This window comes from Raphanus sativus, chromosome 6, assembly GCF_000801105.2.
Source record: "Raphanus sativus cultivar WK10039 chromosome 6, ASM80110v3, whole genome shotgun sequence".
Taxonomy (NCBI): domain Eukaryota; kingdom Viridiplantae; phylum Streptophyta; class Magnoliopsida; order Brassicales; family Brassicaceae; genus Raphanus; species Raphanus sativus.
Window position 1 is genome coordinate 1,862,044 of NC_079516.1, and position 21,770 is coordinate 1,883,813.

At 34.6% G+C, this 21,770-nt stretch overlaps 4 protein-coding genes and 1 non-coding gene across 6 annotated transcripts; 2 read left to right on the top strand and 3 right to left on the bottom strand.

The window, feature by feature from the left end:
* Nucleotides 1-1,459: 1,459 nt before the first annotated feature.
* LOC108832676 (callose synthase 9-like) lies at nucleotides 1,460-14,977 on the bottom strand. Of its 2 annotated transcripts, none has more exons than XM_056986847.1 (49): nucleotides 14,677-14,977; nucleotides 14,506-14,603; nucleotides 14,271-14,425; nucleotides 14,058-14,154; nucleotides 13,733-13,972; nucleotides 13,557-13,646; nucleotides 12,394-12,491; nucleotides 12,190-12,307; nucleotides 10,743-10,874; nucleotides 10,227-10,303; nucleotides 10,068-10,146; nucleotides 9,824-9,946; nucleotides 9,655-9,760; nucleotides 9,440-9,563; nucleotides 9,144-9,336; nucleotides 9,009-9,061; nucleotides 8,867-8,927; nucleotides 8,723-8,765; nucleotides 8,506-8,555; nucleotides 8,209-8,295; nucleotides 8,007-8,092; nucleotides 7,867-7,888; nucleotides 7,654-7,751; nucleotides 7,452-7,530; nucleotides 7,193-7,350; nucleotides 6,989-7,109; nucleotides 6,732-6,829; nucleotides 6,558-6,648; nucleotides 6,319-6,482; nucleotides 6,119-6,228; nucleotides 5,879-6,010; nucleotides 5,721-5,789; nucleotides 5,454-5,631; nucleotides 5,273-5,387; nucleotides 5,072-5,191; nucleotides 4,590-4,705; nucleotides 4,426-4,509; nucleotides 4,239-4,351; nucleotides 4,101-4,153; nucleotides 3,843-4,019; nucleotides 3,710-3,757; nucleotides 3,455-3,613; nucleotides 3,030-3,244; nucleotides 2,775-2,933; nucleotides 2,593-2,698; nucleotides 2,390-2,509; nucleotides 2,249-2,299; nucleotides 1,958-2,143; nucleotides 1,460-1,895 (listed from the first exon to the last, which is right to left on the bottom strand). In XM_056986847.1, exons 1-49 carry the CDS (start codon nucleotides 14,879-14,881, stop codon nucleotides 1,746-1,748), a joined length of 5,607 nt encoding a protein of 1,868 aa, XP_056842827.1. In that variant the 5' UTR covers nucleotides 14,882-14,977; the 3' UTR covers nucleotides 1,460-1,745. The 2 variants fall into 2 exon arrangements, with proteins under 2 accessions (XP_056842827.1, XP_056842826.1); XM_056986846.1 differs by having other exon boundaries at nucleotides 5,454-5,637; nucleotides 14,677-14,976.
* Nucleotides 14,978-15,355: 378 nt separating this feature from the next.
* Nucleotides 15,356-16,949, top strand: LOC108832677 (uncharacterized). Its single transcript, XM_056989391.1, has 5 exons — nucleotides 15,356-15,409; nucleotides 16,181-16,309; nucleotides 16,394-16,454; nucleotides 16,573-16,646; nucleotides 16,698-16,949. The coding sequence occupies exons 1-5, from the start codon at nucleotides 15,356-15,358 to the stop codon at nucleotides 16,947-16,949; spliced, it is 570 nt and encodes a 189-aa protein (XP_056845371.1).
* Nucleotides 15,620-15,691, top strand: TRNAK-UUU (transfer RNA lysine (anticodon UUU)). Its single transcript has one exon. It is a non-coding gene; the product is annotated as a tRNA-Lys (tRNA).
* Nucleotides 16,950-18,358: 1,409 nt separating the features above from the next.
* Nucleotides 18,359-19,900, bottom strand: LOC108832680 (dolichol-phosphate mannose synthase subunit 3). Its single transcript, XM_018606136.2, has 4 exons — nucleotides 19,830-19,900; nucleotides 18,879-18,983; nucleotides 18,681-18,788; nucleotides 18,359-18,598 (listed from the first exon to the last, which is right to left on the bottom strand). The coding sequence occupies exons 2-4, from the start codon at nucleotides 18,978-18,980 to the stop codon at nucleotides 18,515-18,517; spliced, it is 294 nt and encodes a 97-aa protein (XP_018461638.1). The 5' UTR covers nucleotides 18,981-18,983; nucleotides 19,830-19,900; the 3' UTR covers nucleotides 18,359-18,514.
* A 480-nt stretch (nucleotides 19,901-20,380) lies between these two features.
* Nucleotides 20,381-21,691, bottom strand: LOC108832679 (ninja-family protein AFP3-like). Its single transcript, XM_018606135.2, has 2 exons — nucleotides 21,168-21,691; nucleotides 20,381-20,880 (listed from the first exon to the last, which is right to left on the bottom strand). The coding sequence occupies exons 1-2, from the start codon at nucleotides 21,613-21,615 to the stop codon at nucleotides 20,477-20,479; spliced, it is 852 nt and encodes a 283-aa protein (XP_018461637.2). The 5' UTR covers nucleotides 21,616-21,691; the 3' UTR covers nucleotides 20,381-20,476.
* Between the last annotated feature and the right edge of the window lie 79 nt (nucleotides 21,692-21,770).

Sequence of the window (21,770 nt, forward strand, 5' to 3'; positions counted from 1 at the left end):
GTTCTTATAAATTAATGCATCAATTTAGTAAAAAAATATTTAAAATCCATATAATCTTCAAACTTTAAAATAGTTATGTAATTTTTCAAATCTGTTGACTAAATATACAATTGTTTTTTAAAAAACCAATCACATAATCATATATTCCAAATTTTACAAAATATAAAATGATAGGTCTTAAAAATAACTTTTTGAAATACAACACGAAATAATATTCTAAAAATTAAAATATTTAATATTTGAAATCTTAATTTAGTAATAAAATTAGAAAACTTAATACCATAACATTAAAAACATCCTATATCGATAAAAAATTTTAAAATGATATCGTATAACAAACATTATATATTAATAGTGTCAAATAAGAAAATTAAAACAATAAAATTAAATAGTCTAACAACATAAAACACTAAAATATAATTTATACATTTAAAATGTTTAGTTATATATTTACAAATAAAAACATATATTTGTGTGGTTGTGCGGATTGAGATCTAGTTATCATTTAACACGCAATCATATGCGGATCGAGATCTAGTTATCATTTAACACGCAATCATATAAGACCGGAAATTATTCGAACATAATAGTTATAAGATTTTAACATGATTTCTTTAGGAGATTTGTATTATAAATTTTGGTATTTAACTAGTTACAGAGTGACGTTTGGCTTAATATAAATTACCCTATTCCAATCTTCTCTGGTGGAGAATCTAGCCATGATGTTTTTGAGTCTTTTCTGCTTTGTATTTTTTTCTGGATACTTTTAATAGATGAGTTTGGTCTACAGCGACGAATTTTAGAGTTTTAACACAGTGTACTTTCGTCATCAATGACCCAAAAGCAGTATGGCAACTGCGTCATGGAAGTCAGCGCATAGCATGCTTTCCTTATAGTAAAAAAATACAAAAAATTTGAATTCTTCATCTATGATTTTGATATTGTGTACAACGTTCACACACGGTAGTAATACTAATAACCAAATTCTATACATTCCAGTTTTAGCCATTTGACTTTATATTTAATGTATTAGAAATCATTTAAGTCAGTTTCCACTCTCATCAATTAGTCATCCAATGCCCTTTTTTTTTAATTTTAAATATTATGGTTTGTGTATCATCAATGAAAGATTTGGAAGAGTTGGAATAATAGATAATTGATATATAAAAAAATAATAGAGCCTGCTCTGTTTCTACATCATCCTTCTCACGTTACCTTCTTACAAGATGCAAAAGCAATCATATTCTCTCGTCCTCTTTAGACCGTCATTACTGAAATTGCATTTAAATGGCGTTTCGCTGACTCTGCTTTGTCTTCCTGCAACATATAAACACCACCTAGTACATCAAAGAAGAAATCATGTTGAGTTTTAGATTCTTGAGCGAGTGGATATCTTCAAACAATTAATTGCTCTCTGTTGTCGCATCGAGAGAGCAGATGCCAGAGGGACACAAAAGTCTGAGTTGCAGCATGTACTGAATTTACAAATAAGTAATACTACAAAAGTCTTAAAATGCTTAAAATTATTTTACAAATAGGCTCTTATTCATTTTCTACTACTATTATACTCATTTAACTCATAAAACTAAAGACAGAAACACACAAAATAAACATATGGAAAACAGAAACAAATTGATAGCACTCCACAAAAGGCAAAGCTAATGAATGAAGATTTCAAATGCCTGACTTGGATTTTTTTCAGCGAGGATGAGAGAGATCTCAAGACACTTGGTTAAACATCATCATCATACGTGTTTGGAAGGTCGAAACCACGAGAAGAGCGCAACGGGAAGAAATATAAGCATTCCCATTCCTGCATCGTAGAGCCATGCTAGGGAACGTACTGATTCCCACACCCCGATTCGTTTACTGACTGGTTTCCAAGCACATGCAATCTATAACAAGAGAGGATTACATTGTATTACAAGGTAACGAGGTGAGAAAGAAGGAAACTTACAGAAAGGATTCCCCATCCTGTCGGTACAAAAGCCAATAATACACAAGCAAATATGTCCGTCACTGACAACTCTGTAAGCACAACCGCTACGATTATGCCAGCTAGAGCCACCAATAAGGCAAGGCCTTGTATAAACCTAAGCACAAGCCGGAGATTCACAGCAATCTTCTGAACCAAGGCAAAGACCTATTTCAATGTACACCAAAATGGAGTTATATTAGAGCAATGTAAATGCAATATACTCTGTAACTCTAAAATAATTAAGTTTATTGGAAAAATGAATAAACCAACCTTGAAAAGAACTAAAATCATCGCAAATGCAGCCCATGACCAACCATACACCTGGACCAGCCACATGTATAAGTACAAATGAGTACTGCTACTTCTTCAACTAGTTTCAGACTCATGGAAGTACAAGACATGGTGCTATACCGCAAATGACGTATCTGATCCATGCAGATTCAGTTTGTAGACAATACCATACTGGAAGATAAAGAATCGTAGACTTAATATGGTCTCTACTATCCTCCCGCTCAAGGTCCCAATGTGAGACTGTGTTGATTGTACAAAAGATATTAGTTTCCAGGATCCAACAAGAGTTACAAAAATCTGGAAAATGGAGAGTTCTTAATTACCAGTTCTTCTTCCCACCATGCTTCCCAGCTTTCAGCTCCTTCCACACCAATCCCACCACCTCTGTAAAAGAGCCAGTTTCGCCATTCTTTGAAGTCTTCCACCATTCTGAAAGGAGAAAACAAATCTTGCTCAATGAGGTAACATGTTGCTCAACAACACAATTTAGACAAGCATTACTTACTTTTGCCTCTCAAATCCAGAAGGGTTGAACAGGTAAGGAGCGAAGAGCCAGGAGAAAGCCAAGAAACAGCTGCTAACAGTCAGAAGAACGTAGGAAACAGAACCAGCCTCATCATTTCCATATGCAATGTAGACAACCAGTAAGAGAATAACCTCCATCCTAGAAGAAAAAAACACACCAATGAATCTTCCATCCTTTACTATGGCTGAGTGGTATACATAAGAAATGTTTGGACATAAGACACAAAGAGTATACCCTTTAACAAAATGACTTCTGGCATAAAGACGGTAGTTCTCAGAAAATTTGACATGCTTGACAACAAACCCTCTTTGAGTGGCTTGGTACTGTTGACAAACACTAGCACCACCGTGGAGAAGTGTCCGTCCAAAATAATGGGCTCTTGTGCCAAGAGAAAATGTGAAGAAGACAGTACACAGCTGAAATTGCATAGTTGTGAAACTGACAATGGCCTACACAGTGGAAGATGGTTGAATAAACAAGTTCCTACTTTCAAAACAAAACACACAAAAGTAAAATAATTCGTTTTCACCGAATGACTATATGTCATCGGTGAACACTGATTCAGAACACATGCTTCACTGTTCTGTAGATAATCAAGTAGATGAATGAGCAGACTCAGAACACATGTCAGTCTCCAAGGAGATATTCTAATCAAGTACCTGGAGAAATCCCTGTTCCAAAATAAAGCCTAGAAACATTGGAACAGCAGTGAAGACACCAATCTGAAACAGAAACTGAGCACTGAGGGCAGCACTAAGTGCAGTATTGTTCACAAGAATATCTCTTTCTTGAATGGTAGCTCCAACTCCAGAAAGAGCCTATTAAAAAATCAAACACAAGTAGAAAATTGTACATGAATCATCAGCCATGAAGAAAGCACATGTGTCATAACCAAAATAAGCAACCATGCTTACCAGGTATGCCTTCCCATACAAGAAAATATACAGAGTAAGCACCGTCAACTGCAAAGGAGGCATGTAAAATGTCAAATCATCAGCACTGAACTTGGAACTTACCAGTAACAGCTCCAGATACAAGAAGAAATACCATTGTGCAGAAATATAAACCAACAGTTGTGAAGTAGAATGACATCATTCTAAAGAAATCAAGAAACTGGCCAAGTCTGTATACATCCCGACTCAGAACCTGTTCACCGTTACCACCTGCAACCTTCCCTTCAAGCAGAGATATTTGGCTGAGCCCCACATCTCTCCCTTTCCCTACCTGTAAATAAAGTTAAATACATATATATTTATATATTGTATTGTTCATTTTTTTTATTTGTGAAGAGTTTAAAGTACAGACCTGAATATACTCATGATGAGTAATATTCCCTTGACGTAGAATTGAGTTAAAACCTGAAAAAGCATAGCATCAAAATGTCTCAAAATTAACTTTTTGACCATTTGTGTATGTTCTTATCAGTTAATGAATCGGCTTTACCAGCAAATATATCTTCACTAGCATTGATGACCCGAGAGGCCTTGCTGATACCACCACGAGTAATATGAAAAACTCTGTCAAAGATATCTGAATGACCATAATGCATGCGGATCCTAGTATACATAAGGATTCCATATGAGTTTAATTCAAGGAAAGATAAACTTATTGGTGGTAGTAGCTTAGTTACTTCAAGGGTTTGGCTAATACTCGTTGGCCAAGAGTTGCAAAGCTAGTTTCTTGATTGGATATGAAAGAGCCCAAGGAGGATACACTGCATCATAAACAGTTAATGTAAGATGAAAGTATATTAAAACAAGACAATAGATATATACGAATGTCTGTTGTTCACACCTTCCAGTAAACACATGTTCCCGAACTCCAAGAATGGTAGGTGGTCTAATACCATGGTCCTGATCGAATTCTTCCAAAAGATTTCTCATCTTCAAGGCTTCTTCAAAGTAGTTATCCTAACAAATAACCAAAAAAATACTCTTTATAAATCTTATATTATACTCCCTCTGTTTTAGAATGTAAGTAGTTTTAGGGAAAAAGTTTGTTTCAATATATAAGAAGTTCTAGTATTTCAATGTAACTTTTACCTTTATTGAATTGTGTGTGACCAACTAAATAGTAGATGATCTTTTATAATTGGTTGAACTTACATATTAAATGATATTTGTATTAAAAACAATAATTTTCTTAATAATAGTGCTTTTAGCTAAAACACCTTACAAATAAAAACAGAGGGAGTATAGTTTTACTAAACTGAATTTCTAGAAAACCTTAACTATAACAAGCTAACAGAAGATCTTGAAAGAAGGATGCATACTAACCTGATTCATATCAATAGTCTGGAGTGCATTTCCGCGAGTAAACACAATGGCATGGTTCTGATTCTCAGTTTTGCATTGGCCAAGTTTCGGGTCCCCAGGCAACCTTATGGAGTAAACTTCCTGCGTATTTACATGTTTTAAACATTAAGGAAACACGAACACTAGATTCTTGAACTGGTTACACAGATGATCAGAGTGTACCTTATCCTTTCCACTTATGTCGGCCTTCACAAGCTTTGAATAATATTCTTTATGAGATTTACCCTCTTTAAGAGTATCAACAACATCGATATAAGCAATGCGGAGGGCTTCGTTTCTGACAAAAGAGTGAAAAACAGATTAGCTTTTGGTAATAACAGAATGATAGCCAGAATCTTCTTACCTTTGCATTAGCAATGCAATGTCAGCAGCTTCAGGTTTTTGATCTTCTTTCTGTCTTCCATACATTTGGCATGTGACAACATATGTAAACTTTAGATCTGCTTGTGCCCTTGCTTCAGGAGATAACTCAAATCCTTTAGCATCCGTTGGGTCATTACCGTGAAGTGTGGATTCCTCGTCTGTAACTGGTTGATGAGATACCCCTTAGAAAGAAAAAGCTTGACCAAAAAATGATATGTCTAAAGAAACCACTTAGCCTGATCTTTACCTCTTCCAGCTTTTCTCTCCAGATAAGACTGAAGCATGAGAGCTTTCCTATAATACATCATCCCTCGAACTGCAGATATAACACATAAACTCTTGAGATCTTGAAGTGAAACAGTGTATCCCCAAGAAAAAAAAGGTGTAGTGATTTGTTTTAACTACCTGTTCTAGCTAACGTTTGTCCACGGTAAGAAGCCCAAAATCGAAGTTCAAGTATGTCTCTCTCATTATGTAGATCACCTTCTAACGCATTTTCATCTTGTCCTATTCGTGCAAGAAAATTTTTCCACTCATCTGCAACATATTAAATTTTAATGAAAACAATTTTAGGCTAGAAGCATAACAGAATTAACTTATAATCAGTAAGAAACATAAAAAAAAAAAGCTAGGCAAATTTCATACCTGGATATGTTTTCTGAAGGTAAAACAAGATTGATATCCCATCCTCATTTCTATTAGTGAGTTCAGACATGCTGTATAGCACAACCTCAGAACAATATGGAGTGAACACACTGAAAACAAAAGTTTAAAGGAAGATACAGTAAGCTTCCGAAGAGCTTATAAATTTGGATAAAATGATTGAAGTATGGTAAAGGAAATACCTGAAGGATAACATTTGGTGGACAGGCTTTGGTTGTGGCACATCCATGAAAAGAGAATTGGTGAAGAATTGAAGTCTGCGTCTGGCCTCAAGATTTCTAGGAACATGCTGCGCTGTAGAATCGTTGATAGTAAGTAGAGAGTACAATCTTTTGACGAGGGCTTTCTGTAAACCATAACTAAGTATCAGACTGTAGCAGTTATAGCCTTTTACAATGAATAATATATATCATCAATGTACCATCTCGGGATCTTTAGGCCATCTCAACTTTGTAAACAGCCGGCCTTCATTCCTTGCTCGAGCTAACAGGTTCCACGTGTCATATTGATCCCTACACCAAGGAACATATTTTTGAAGCAAAGAAAAGAAAAGCTTGATATAGGATTGTTGCCAAATCATCGAGTTTGTATGTACCTCATATCAGCAGCTAATATTTCAACGAGAATAACATTGTAGAGATCTTGAAGTGCTTTGGTAGCTCCTGTTGCATGCTCCGGTGTTTCATTTTCTTTCTGTCCAAGAAAAAAAAATATATGAAGATTAATACTACTATAACAATAGAGAAAGTACAATCTTTTGAAGATTAGTACTACTACTATTAGTAATAATAATGATTAAGAACCGGTTACACTTTCTGATAAAGACATAATAAGCAATGGTAATGTGAATACCAGGACTCCTAAGAGTGCAGTCACTTTCGTTATAACAAGGGAGAGCTTCTTCAAGTGAAAATCAAGATGTACAGTTCTCATCGTTATGTTGTCCTGGATGTCTCTGAAGATTCTGTCCGCCCTACAAATTATTCACAATAAATATCATCCCTTGTCCAGCAAATATCTGTGCTGTGTCATTTTAGGGCTGACAAAACCCATTACCAAAATTTCCCTTCGGCTTCCAGCGTTGTTATTAGGACACGTTCAAGGCTGTAATAGACTTCCTCAACAGCATACTTCATAAATACATCCTTTTCGATCCTCTTCACTATCTCCTCTTCTGACTTACTCTCAGCAGCAATCTCTGTGGCCAATAATATCTACAGTAGATAATATGAAAAAATAACTTTCACTAAGAATTGTCCACATATAGCCACACTAAAACATTGAATTATAATACAGAGGAGGAACAAAACTATACCTTGTTGGAAAGAAGAAATAGAGGCCACTGAACCAGTCTACTTCCAGAACTCTTGGGCATCAGGAGCAAGTCCATCTCACTAGGAATTAATGGTTTCATATGAGAAAAAGTGGGTAACAATGAAACCATAAAGAAATATGAAGCTAAGAGCAACCATAAGGCACAGGTACAGCTTAGTTATTGAATAGCATAAAGCACTTACAAATCAGTGATGTAGTCTTCCTCTCGTAGACATTTTATTATTTGGTTCCAAAATGGAGCAAAGTGAGCTGCCTCTACTCTGTTCTTCTTATCCAAAACCTTTGTATTGATAACCACATGCAAATATGAGAAGAAAACTAACATACATTCATTTAGGAAACTAGTGCTACAAAAATGTAAAACAGGCCAACATAGAGGGAAGTAGCTTCACTACCTCATGAGAAGGATCACAAGTCCTGCTTATGATTTTGATTAGAGTCAAAGGCAATGAAAACGATAAAAATGTTAATAACAGTTAACAAATATAAAGGGAGATGTGCAGGTAAAATGACAAAAGATGGGAAGGAACCTAACCGGTCGGTAATAGGGACATGAAGAGCCTTAATAAAGGCCCCTGGAAACTTCTTAAATTGCTTGTGAATTTCTTCTAGAGATCTTATCTGCGAAAATGGCAAGGCAACGTAAGGACCTTAACGTCTTAAATAGAGTGTAGGAACAGTTATAAATATCTTGATTTTTGACATTTCTAAGACAAAAGAGAAGTAGCCACACTTACCTTCCCCAAACGAGCTCTCACGCAGAGCAAGAAACCCAAAAAAGCAGAGACAAGGGTGTAGAATATATGGATGTCTAACAGGTATATCTGCATTATATGAAAGATAATGTTACAATACAATGATGGAAAACATTCATCCTAACTGAACAAACTTCACCAAGATTGGTAAAATATTTTTTTATAACAAAATCCTCCCAAAATTGAAGTGGTTCTCTAAAAACAACTACTTGATTCAGTGATTGCTCCCAGCAAAAAAAAAAAAAGTGTCAACCCACATGTAAATACCACTGAACTTACAGCAACAACAGGAGCCCATAAACTGGCAACAGTCAGAGTACTATAGTTTCCTGCATCGATCCAGATAAAGAAAAATCATAGAAGAATGAATTATTTGAGATTATCAGTACACATGTATCAACAAGAAACCTAATAGTAGAGCTAATAACATTCCCAGTGGAACTTATTATATACTCACTTCTTGACACAAAATCATGCCAGGAATAAGGAATATTACCATGTTTCACTATCATCCTTGTTGGACTAACGAGCGGCTCAATCTGCAAATTCATAGTATTATGATGTAATAGTCATATATGTCACTTGTAACCACAATATCAACATGGCATCACAAATTATGCTTCCTGTCAAAAGAACCAACCTGAAGAAAGTACGCAAACGAGAACTTTGCAGACAGTACAACAAGCCAAAACAGCAAGTACCTGCGTCATACGAATGGGGTTCAGCACATCCTTTACAGATTAAAAACATACAGATAGCTAAAATAAGGTGAAGAGGCTAACTTTATATAATCAGATGTCCTTTCATACATGCCACGGCCAACATAATGTCTCTCCTGAAAATACAATCAAGTTAAGTAAAGCATCAGAGATTATGACTGATGATCCAGATATTAAACCATGAAATAAAAGAGAAACCTGGCGCCACATCCACTTGAAGAATCGGATCAAAGTCCACCCATCACATTTATTAGCAATGTTGTGACAAGTTGGGACACGCATCAGGATACTAGAAAACAACTGAACACCACCATAGATGGCTATGAGAATCACATAAAGCTTGAACATGACTGAATCAGAATTTGGTTTGCTATCTTCTTGAAGTGCTCTCCTGCACACACACACACACACACACAAGCAACTATCAAACAAGGGAATGCAAAAAACTACATCCCTCAAAAAAGTGAAAAATTGCCAGAAGAAGTTTCACATACACATAGAGGAAAGATATGAAGACAGAAGCAAGGCCAAGCCAAATGAAACGTAGAAACATGCGAATAACAGCCAGCCGTCTTGTAGTCGAATAAGCACCATACATAATGATGACATCCAGAACACCTATAACATTTAATCATATGCTTTTTGTCTTCACTCAAGCATAGTATTACTAAAAAATTAAAGTAAAAGAGTATGAGGTTTTAAGACTCACTCTTGAAAAACTTCATCACAACATAAGTCGGACCAAGGCTGAGAATCTCACGCAAAGTCTTTCTAGAGGCAAGGCTTTTTTCATTGAACGCAACTATGGCTAGTGCCTGTAAAATAGCCTGTTAGAGTGTGGAGAGACATACAACAATCCTGAGATGAGATTAACAAACTTGAAACGTCATAGCGAGGAATATCCATAGCCGATGGAAGCTGTGGTAGAGATGCAAAAATGTTCGGTGCTCAACGAAGGATGTCTTTCCTCCATGTTTTTCCCTACCGGTTTTAACCTCGAACTACAATAACATCAGATGATGATGGTCATCTCACCAAAAGAACAAACCATAAGAGAGCTGAGTACAACAGCAACACTACACAGGTCAACATCAACTTCAATCAACCTCCTCTAACACAAACCTTTCTTCTCGGTATAGGTTTCTGAAAAAAAGATGAACTCGTTCGCCACGGCCAGCCAAGCTCGAAGGACTGAAGTGACCTAGAAATTCAAAAACGTCAGCCAACAGAGAGAAAGGACATTAACTCAACAGGCAAAAGATAATAATTTTTTCTTTTTACCAAAAATACTCATTGAAGTCATCATAGTTTCTCCAAGCTGAATGAGGTACTCGGCCATTGCCATTGTTAAAAGCTTCCTGCACACGGACCAACATTTTTATAACAGCCCATGACTATAAAATCAAAACCAACAACACTGTCTAAAAAGAAATATTCATACATAAGAAAGCACAATCCTGTTGTGTAATACATAACATTTTTTTTTACTAGAAAGCCAACTACTAATTGAATATACCTACAAATATACATGCTATGAAACATATGTCACATCTGGAATGAATATTAGAAAATGTAATAGCCTCTTCAAGTAACACAATAAAACAAAATTGCATATTGGTTTACAAGTTCACTGAAATAAAGATACCCAACTAAAAGCAGTATAGTAATATATCCTAATCATTTCCTAATCTAGCAAACATTGTCGTGCTACATTACATGGTGTATGTTCTCTATTAAGAAGCAGTAGTAGTGTGGTGGGATCAAAGGAGACTCTCTAAAGAGGGTGAAAGAGCATACCGCTGATACAACTTCATACAGTGGAGCAATAACATGATCAAGGAATGATACACATACACCATCATCAGAGCCACAACTCGCAGCTGGACGAGCAACCTGCTGGCGTAAGATCTCATCCATTTCTCTCACCATCTAACAAAAAAAATATCCAGCATGAGCACATAATATCAAATGAACAACATATGATAGTAAACGAGAAAACGGCCATTTCATACCCAACATATCGCGATATGTTCAATTCATACCCGACTTATATGGCCGTGCCAAAACATACCTGAATTTATATGGATGTGCCAAAACATACCCAACTTATATTTTTTTGGTAAAATCATACACCAGTCGCCACATCAGCTGCCATGTCATCTATTTTTGCTCGCGTGGATGTAACGTCAGCTAATTTTGCTGACAAATATGTCATGTATATAATTTTTTTTAAAACTAAATAATTTTGTTATAAAAATAAATTTTTAAAAAATATAAATTTTTTATTTTATATTATTTAGTAAAATTAACAAAAAATAATTAATTAATTAAATTCAAATCTTATATAAGAGATTTCGATTATATCAAAAACCGTTCTTATAAGAGTTATATATGTATTTTAATGATTTAAATCCAATGCAAGTGTTGAAGACGTGTTATTCTTGATTAATCATAGTTGTGTTAATCTAAATTTTTAAATGTAAATAATATATCCATGATTAATAAAGCGTAAAAATGAATCATGTTACGCTTTATTAATCATGGGTATGTTATTTACATTTAATCTAATTTTTTTAAATGTAAATAACATACCCATGATTAAAAAAGTATAAAAATAAATTATGTTACGTTTTATTAATCAAGGGTAAAAATAAATCATATTACGCTTTATTAATTATGGGTATGTTATTTACATTATAAATTTTAATTTAACACAATCATAATTAATCAAGAGTAACACGTCTGCAAACTAGCATTGGATTTGAATCATTACAATACAAATATAACTCTTATTAGGACGTTTTTTTATAGGATCAAAATATTTACGAATATATCTCTTATATAAGATTTAAATTTAATTAATTAATTAATTTTGGTTAATTTTACTAAATAATAAAAAATTATAAAAATTTATTTTTATAACAAAATTATTTAGTTTTTAATAATTTATATACATGGCACATTTGCCAGCAGAATTAGCTGACGTTGCATCCATGCAAGCAAAAATAGATGACAAGGTAGCTGATGTGGCGACTGCTGTATGATTTTGCCAAAAAAATATAAGTTGGGTATGTTTTGGCACATCTATATATGTTTAGGTATGTTTTGGCACGGTCATATAAGTCGGGTATGAATTGAACATATTGCAATATGTTGGGTATGAAATGGCCGTTTTCCCGATAGTAAACTTACCATAGAAACAAAAGCAACGTTTGGAAAATTTTCATACAATATCAAAACTTACATGGTGGAATATGTAGCACAGACATTCCGGAAGGAACCGTATGTTAGCGGCTTCACCCCAAATCAGGAAATACAAAGAGAGGTATAGTAGTTTCTTTTCTCCACTGATGGACTCTAAACTGCATATTACAAAAAAAAAAAAAAATTGGAGTGAGCATGCAAGAAGTTGTAGCAGGAAAAAGACAAGGAAGGTGAGATTATTTACTTGCTCCATGAATGTTGAATGCACAGGTAATCGCACCACTTAATGTAGTTGTCTAGGGACTTCAAAAATACATTACTCACTGCATCATCACCTAGTTTCTGAGAGAGAGAGCGTCAGAGAAAAAAGTTACTTCATGAGATGTTAAAATGCAACTCACTACTTTCTAAATAGCAGCAGACCAGTGTTGTTAAACCCGGACCGAACCGGCGGTCGGACCGGGTTCAACCGTGAACCGGATACCAAGCCGGGTTGGGTTAATGCTAAAACCCAACTAACATTGAACCGGTTAAAAACTTATATTGAACCGTTAAAAACCCAGGAACTGGCGACCCAACGAACCGACAAAACCCTGGTTCGTATTGAAAACCAAAAGAAATTAATAAAATAATTAGTTTAAAAAAATAGGATTTGTGATAAACTGTAATTCTTAAGGTATTGTCATATTTGATGTTTTTTTTTCCTTTTGAGTCCTTGACATTTCTACAAGACTGCAATTCACAAGGTATTTTATACTTTTGTGTCTTTGATGTCTTTGTAAAACTTTTGCGATGTACTAAGTAATAGAAGAGAATGATCAATAAATATGATTTCTACCAAATTCAAACACAGAAAAACAATAACTGTCACAATGAAAATAAACAACCGTCGCAACTTTGCACTGATGTGTATAATTTTTTTTAAAGGTGATAAAAATTTATAGTGATAAAAATCTAGAGAATAAACTTTAAATGTGTTTTTTTCTATTGATTTAGATTTGAACTATTAGATTTTTTATTTTTGTTATTATATTTCAGTTTGCTATTTTCTAAAATATGCAATTATATACAAAATATTATTAAATTCAGTTTAATACATCAAACCCGGTCGAACCCAATCGAACCAGGTCGAACCACATTGACCCACGACCCAAAAATTTTCCGGGTCGCTCGCCGGTCCGGTTTTAAAAACACTGCAGCAGACAAGCTTAAAATCATGTGCACTGCTCAATCATCACGCATAAGTTTTTCTAGAGTGGACATAACAATACTTCACTTTTAAGCTTTGTCAGCTAGAAGTCTATACAAAAGAAGTTTTTGCTATAAGAAGATGAACAAAACCAATGAATAATCTTAAAAACTTCTGTAACATTAATCATATGAACAATCAAAACCTTTGGTACTTACACGCTCTGTTTCTCCAGGACTATTAAGGCGGGATTGCTCATTAGAAAGAAGAAGAACTATATGTTCACGCTGATTGCAGACGCTGTCTCTCTGAGGACATAAGTAGAAACATTAACACACAATACATGAAAGATCATTTACTAATACAAAAGAAAAGCTTCTCAAATAAGACAAACCTGAAACCCAAATATATAGTGGAGAAAATCAAGCATATCAGCATTCCTTGTTGCAGGAATGGGGAACTCAGCAGGCAATTTTGGCAGGCCTGGAAAGTACTTCAAGGCTGCAACTGCCGCTTGCACCTCAGGGAAAGCCGTCGTGGCATTTGCCCTGACAGGAGCATCAAGAGGAACAATGTTGTAGGCAATACAAGTGCCCTCGCTCATTGCAGCATCCGAATCATAAACATGGTTCAGCTGTAGTAACACAATTATTAATATTGACTGCAAACTACAGAGCTGCTTTGACCAAAAATGGATTTAGTAATGTAAACAACCTAACCTCTTCAAAGATTTCTTTTGAAACATGCTTCAACACATGCTCCAGAACTTGAAGGTTGGCCAAGACTCTTTTTCTTTCTACTGTTTTCCGCTCTAGCCTGCAAAGCCAATTATCAAAAACAGTTTGGACAAGAAGTAAGATAACAGATTGATCTTTTGTTCACAAGAACATAAAATTGACAGATTATGTTATTTATTGCTAGTATACACATACTCGTCAGTGAAAGCGCCTGACTCACGGAGTTGCTTTTCCTCCTCCTTTAAGGTGCCAACATTGTTCTTTTCTCTGTACCTCTGGTAAAAGCCTTGCAGTCGGTTGATATCTTGACTTCTATCTATGGTCCCAACGGCTCTTTTTTCAGTATTTTGCTGAAATAAACCAAGGACGAACAGTTTAATCTGAGTATGCAAAACCATGAGAAAACCAAAGAAGAGGAAGAAGAAGCAACCTTAATAACGGACATCAATCCGGTTCTAAATTGTAAAAGACCTCTGTCTTCACTATTAGGGTCAAGTTTTTCTGCAAGCGAGCAAGCATGCTCACATACTGCAGCAAAAAGGAAATAGTCACAGCTTTGCACAGAGGAAGAAGAAGAAGAAGAAAACAAGCAAGAGCTTACAGATCCTAGCTATGATGGGGTCTTCAACTTGGAGTTCATCAGCAGCTCTCAGAATATCATCTATGTCTCTGCCCCCCTGACCAGGACCACCACCAGCAGCAGCAGCGGCAGCTTCTCCTGTTCTATCCTTTTGTAAGGCAGCATTAACTAGCCGCTCCCATAGAGACTCCACTCGAGACATTTTGAACAGTGTTGTATCACTCATGGAAGACTTAGTGAAGAAGGTTGAAACTGAAAGATGAAAGCTTACCTCGTCTGTCTTTTTATAATAAGTTTCAAAAGTTTCTTTAGTGATAGTTATATACTTGAAACTGAAAGATGAAAGCTTACCTCGTCTGTCTTTTTATAATAAGTTTCAAAAGTTTCTTTAGTGATAGTTATATGAAATTTTACACACAAAAAAGGGAAAAGTTTTACACAAAACCACTGCAATGAAGGAAGGAATCTTTTTTTTTTTTTGAGCAAAGAAGGAAGGAACCTATGTTCTTAAAAAAATAAACAAAAAGGAACCAACGTTGGCAACCAAAAAAGCAAACTGGCTAGAATCACATTTAAAATTTTATAATAATATTCTTACTTTTAAATTTAAACCAACACGGTTTGTGTTGGATAATGGTTTAGATTCTTCAATGCTAGTAGTGTAACACATTCCTCATGATATTCCAGGCAAGGCAAAGGCATGACGATAAATGGGAGCATGATCTTTTCACTACTGACAAACCTCAACTATCAAGTATGTATTTTTTTTTACTCTCTTTAGAAAGACATGAAAGTATCTCTGTTTTTTCTTTTGGTTATTGATTCTCTTTTTGGATGACTTGCGAAGATCGCAGAGGTGATCCTACTAAAGAAGAGTGATTTACGTGAGACAATGAATACGCAACCGAAGAAGTTTACTATTGCGTTGTTTTGTTATCTTTTAATACTTATAAAACAAACAACAGCCGACTTAGCTCAGTGGTAGAGCGCGTGACTTTTAATCCCGTGGCCGTGGGTTCGATCCCCACAGTCGGCGTCTATAATTTTTTATCTTTTTTAAAAAGGCCTGACCTCCGCAAAAGCCCAACGGGCCTAGATTATATTGTGGTATCTAATAAACGGAGTAGTTGATTTCAGTTTTACCAACAACTAGAAAAGGAAGAGAGTACCGTTGCATGCAAAAAATGTTAAAGTGAACCAACTCTCGTTTCATTTCCAAAGCACTTAGCTGGATCATTTAAAGCAAAACCCTTTGGTTACTCTCTAGTCTACTAGTACCACTGCATTCTTCATTTTCCAAGTTCCACTCTTCAACTGCTTGCTTCATCGTTCAGATCAAAAGGTTCAAAACCGTTTCTTGAATTTTCTTTCCCGAGTTCTCTGAATTCAGACAAAAAGCTCATGTAATGTGAATTTTTGTTGTTGTTGATGGTTTAAAATTGAGAGAAGGCTACACAAGAACTAAGTAGTAGTGACTCATATTCAGGGGTGCTTTCAACTATGAGTTCTCGGAGAGTTGGTGTAGTTACTAGAAGTTCGAGGAGGGAACAAGAACAACAGCAGTAGTATACCAAGCGAAGACGAGCGAGATCAAGGTGATGATGATGATGATGATGATGATGTTGTTGAATCAACTGCTTCTGCTTTTGACCGAGTCTGCTCTCTTTCTTCTTATTCTTTTTTTTTCCTATTTTATATGCTCCTCTTTTACTGACTCTGTTTTTATTATTGTGCCTAGGCTAAAAGAGACAAATCTAGAGGCTCACGGCGAGGTCCCTTTGTAGTTGATTTAGATTCAGGTGAATTTAGTATTGTTTTTCTTTTGGTATCTTGGAATAGCTACAAGATTTCAAAATGATAAAACGTCTGAGGTGTTCAGAAGTGTTTCTTTGTTCACTATCATGGTTATGAGTGCAGGTTGTACTACTAAAGTAAGCAAAAACCCCTCACAGGATCAGTCTGATCAAGCTAATGATGAGCTTAACGATTCGGTAAGAAGCGTTTTGATTCTTTTTTTTTTTACTTTTGCTCTTGGGACTTAGGCTAACGCATTTGTCTCTGTCTTGTTTCAGAGGAAGTCTAATAAGGCTGTTGTGGCTCCAGTAGAGGAACCAAAGTTTAACTGCCCAATTTGTCTGGGTCCATTTACCGAGGAGATGTCAACAAAGTGTGGTCATATTTTCTGCAAAAGTTGCATAAAGGACGCCATCTCTCGTCAAGCTAATTGCCCTACATGCAGGAAGAAGGTTACTGCTAAAGGCCTCATTCGAGTTTTCCTTCCAACCACCGAATGAATGAATGAATACAGAAACATCACCAGTCTAGCTATTGATATTTTGTTTTCTTTTGGATTCAATATGGGAAAAAAGTTTCATAACTACACGAAGTTTACACTGATATGGTAGAAACCATCCAAAGTACCAAAATATGTCAATAACTACACAAAGTTTATGTTAATACATGCCACATGTACCAAGTAAATGATAATATGTTGGCAACATTACAATTGGGTTTAATTGATCTTGAGCTAAGTTAATGGAAGCAATCCATAATTTATGAAATTTAATAAATTTAATTGATTTTATTAATAAACTTAATAATTATTAAACTTAATAAATTACTAATTTATTAAACTTAACAAACTTAACAAACATAATAATTTTTTAACTTAATAAAATTATTAAACTTAACAAAATTACAAACTTAATAAACATAATAATATTTTTAACTTAATAAAATTATTAAATTTAATAAACTTAGTAAGTTTATTAAACTTAATAAATTTAAACTTGATTGATTTTATTAATAAACTTAATAATTATTTAAACTTAATAAAATTATAATTTATTAAACTTCAGGAAATGTTTTTAAATAAATTTAATAAATCTATTACACATTTTTCCTTAAGTTTAATAAATTATTAAACTTAAATTTAATAAACTTGATTGATTTTATTAATAAGTTAATAATTATTCAAACTTAATAAAATTATAATTTATTAAAATTCAGGAAAAAAATTAATATATTTAATAAATTGAATAAATCCGTTAAAAAATATCCATAAGTTTAATAAATTTTAATTTTATTAAGTTTAAATAATTATTATGATTATTAATAAAATCAATCAATTTTATTAAATTTATTAAGTTTAATAAATTTAATAATTTTATTAAGTTAAAAAATTATTATGTTTATTAAGTTTAATAAATTTGTAATTTTATCAGGTTTAATAATTTTGTTAAGTTAAAAAAGTTATTATGTTTGTTAAGTTTATTAAGTTGAATAAATTAGTAATTTGATTAAGTTTAATAATTATTAAGTTTATTAATAAAATCAATTAAATTTATTAAGTTTTATAAATTACGGACTGCCCCTATTAAATTAACTTAAAATCAATTAAACCCGATTATGATGTTGCTAACATATTATCATTTACTTTGTATATGTGACATGTATTAACATAAACTTCGTGTAATTATTAACACATTCTGATACTTAGGATGGTTTTCACCATATTAGTGTAAACTTCGTATAGCTATAAAACTTTTTTCCTTCAAAATGCTAGTTTGTTTGTTGTGAGCTGTAATTTGTCACGTGATTAATATTCTCCTTATCCGAGCAACTCTGTTTTTGAATCAAAGACTTTTGCTTGATATGATATTTTTACATCTAAATTAAAAATTTGAAAATGATACTATCAATGTTTAGGCCAATAGACATGGTTAAACTGAAACTTGGTTAGTGTTTTACAATATTCAACACAGAAACAAAATTTCTAAATGGTTTCTCAAAGTAAATATCACAATTCCAACTTAATGGAAAGAAAAACGATAATGAAAAAGGAAAATGAGACACAGGGTTAAGCTTTCGTGTTAAAAAGAACTGTCACAGAACCAATATCTATCCCGTTTGTGCTTAAGAAGTCTTTTGCCTCTGCAATATCCTGCAATACACAGCTAAAATGAATTAGTAAGAAAGAGTCACAACATTAATACATAAGAAAGAAAGAGAGCAGAGACAAGTACATGGTTCAACAGAACTGATTCTTGAGGACAGGTAGGGAACTGCATTATCCCGATCCCAACCATTAATAGACCATAGCATCCAAGTGACACTACAAAGTATATCGGTAGCTGGTGCAAACCAAAATAAATAAAAACATTGTTTACATTTGAGGATTAAAAATAACTAAACAAGACGAATCAGCAGGCTCGTTTACTCACCAACCATGTATGACTTTGTGGAACAATTGCAGCCTGCAAAAGAGTAATCCAAAAGGCAGAGACTGCCAGCAGCAGGCTCAATATCTTCACCACGTGCTTCATTACCTTTGAAGCAAAGATAGATGCAGGATTTTAAGTATTGCAATGTTTAAGGTATATAGACACCAGAAAGCAAAAAAACAGTACAAAATCAATGCAATTTCACAATATCTTGAATAAATTAAGCTGATTTTAATCTCAAATCACACAACTCAAAACTAAAAAGTTCATAATAACAACAGTTAGGTGCCATTAAACGAGATCTTGAAGTTAATGACTTCAATGATTTCTTGAGATTACAGAATGCAATCTTCACTAGTTCTAATCCCATTAGACACATAGTTTCCACACATCAAAAAAGCAACTGATGTCCAAACTTATCAAAATGAAAAATAAAATAAAGTACTATTTCAGTTCCTAAATAAAAGCGTCTTATTGAGCAGAATCATCACAGGCCAAAAGAGGTGCAAGAACATGAATTATCATAAGATAATAATCTAAGCTGATATCTCAGACCTAAAGTTATATAAATCGACTATCCAAATCAAACCAACTAGCTAAAAAAAAATCCAAATTCAAAGATGAAAAACTTTTTAAACATAGACCAGCTGCCATCAGACAGTCGAGAAGAAGAAAATGATTTTTGTCACAGGTTCGTTCAGAACAGAGAATATCATATCCTCTGATCTTTCTGAAACTCATAACCCTTGCGCAATTTTTCAAATCATCATCTGGCAGCTCAACGAATCAAACCCCCACCACAACGAGAATCAACATGAAAAGAATAACTCTTTACTATTAAAAAGTACTAACACCAAAGTATTGTATATGGCTTTACAGAGGGAATGAAACAAATACACAATCAATCAAATAAACAAAAGATACTCGAATCACTGATGGTAAAGACCGAACCTTTATGTACTCAGGTCTCACCGCCACACTAGAAGTTTCAACCTTTTAAGCTGTCTTAAAACCAATCTGTTTCGCTAGGGCTTCCAATGGTGGGTACAATTGTCATTTCCAGCAAAAGCCTTTTATCCTACCTGGGGCCTTGGATGAGCTAAACCGCGTTTCCAAACAACTTTCGATTACAATTCCTGATTTAACCGTCTCTACCCCATAGTAATTTCTAGTAACTGGTAAAAGTACTCCATCCTCCCTATATCATTGGTAGATATTTCATGTCTCCCTATATCATTAGAGTTTCTATCTCGTAAATCCAATTTATCCTTTAGAGGAACAGTGTGTTTGAACTGTTTGGTTTGTAACATGATTTTTAAACCTTTGTAGATTATAACCATCAGCCTTTTACTCCGAACTGTCTGGCATTTCTTTCACTTAACATGTCAGTGCAATGCAACATAATAGTTTCAAATAAGCTTTATCCATTACAAATCAAAAAAGCACTAAATTAATGAAGTAAATGTTACCAAAATATGGAAAACAAGAACTACGATCGCCAATAAGAGTCCCCTTTGAACTCGAGAAAAGGGACCGTCATCTAAATATATACACAAAAACCACAACACACAAAGGTAACCAAGAAAAGGAAAATGTTTCTAAAACTTTGTCGGAACAACAGTTATATGCCTTAACGGATGCGAGACATGCGTCCCACCAGCGTGGATGATGAACTCAGCCGGCGAGAATGACGTTCCGTGACAGACGCAGATTATAGTGACCTCTGAGTTCGAGTACCGATACAGAAACCCATTAACAGTTTTGCCCTCGGGTCCGTTACCGGTGCTAGTCACGCACGGCATCTGAGCAAACGGAAGCATACTGCCGTTAACTTTGTTACCGTTAGAACGCGGCTTTGGAGGTTTCCCTGTCTCTTTGGCTACAGAATTGGACCCTTGTCGGTTCTCATTTGAACCGTCCGTGCTCCCGGTTAAAATGTTGTTAACCGGAGATTTAACCGGTTTGGTTTGGCCAGAATTTACCCCAAGTTCGCAACTTCCACCTGAACATGGAGTCATAAAAACAATTACTGTCAATATCTTCATGCAAATACCATAACAACTTTGGTGATTTTTCAGTACATTACATATTATTGTACTTTTTATTCTAATACAATAGAGTTGTTATGGAAAGACAAAATTTTGTAAATGTCAACTAATTAATCAAATTCAACGTCATCAAAATACATTAGGTTCCTATAATCTTTCTAGTCTACATAATTTATATACCAAATAATTTGACAAGATTGCTAATTTTAATAGTCTGTATAGTAGATAAAATGTTGTATACCTTCTTGGCGAGAGGAGCTGCTCAGATCGGATACGTCGGACGAGCTGCAAATGGGTGACCCGACTGCTGCAGGTTTACTGATGACCTTGTATTGACCCGACCCGTACCTGTTGCCCAATCCACTGAAGCTCAAATCAAACTCCACGCCGTTAGTGACTTCTTTGTGTTCTGTTTTTGTCCTCTTGCATTCTCCTTCTCCACTTATCTGCTGCTCCGCTTCCAGTTTCTTCCTTGTCTCGTTTATCATCGTCGCACTGATCTCATGCTTCACCATTCTGTCATTAAGACCAACGTCAATGTTCTCCACACATCTGACGGTGTTAGGTTTTCTATGCGTACGGAACTCTAACGGTTGTGCTTTCTCTGCTTTCTTGAAAGGACCTCCCAGAGAAAGACATAGCTCAAGCTCGACCTCAGCATCCTCTTCTTTTCCAAGATATTTTGCCATTGATGAAAGATTCAGCAACCATGTAACGTAAAAAAAAAAGGATGGTTTGTTATCAATATCTATGTTTTCTAGGATATTTTTGTTTTTTGAAGCTTTCATCCGATTTTTGGAATAAAAAGAGAAGAGGAGCCTCTATCACATGACACTTGTCCGAT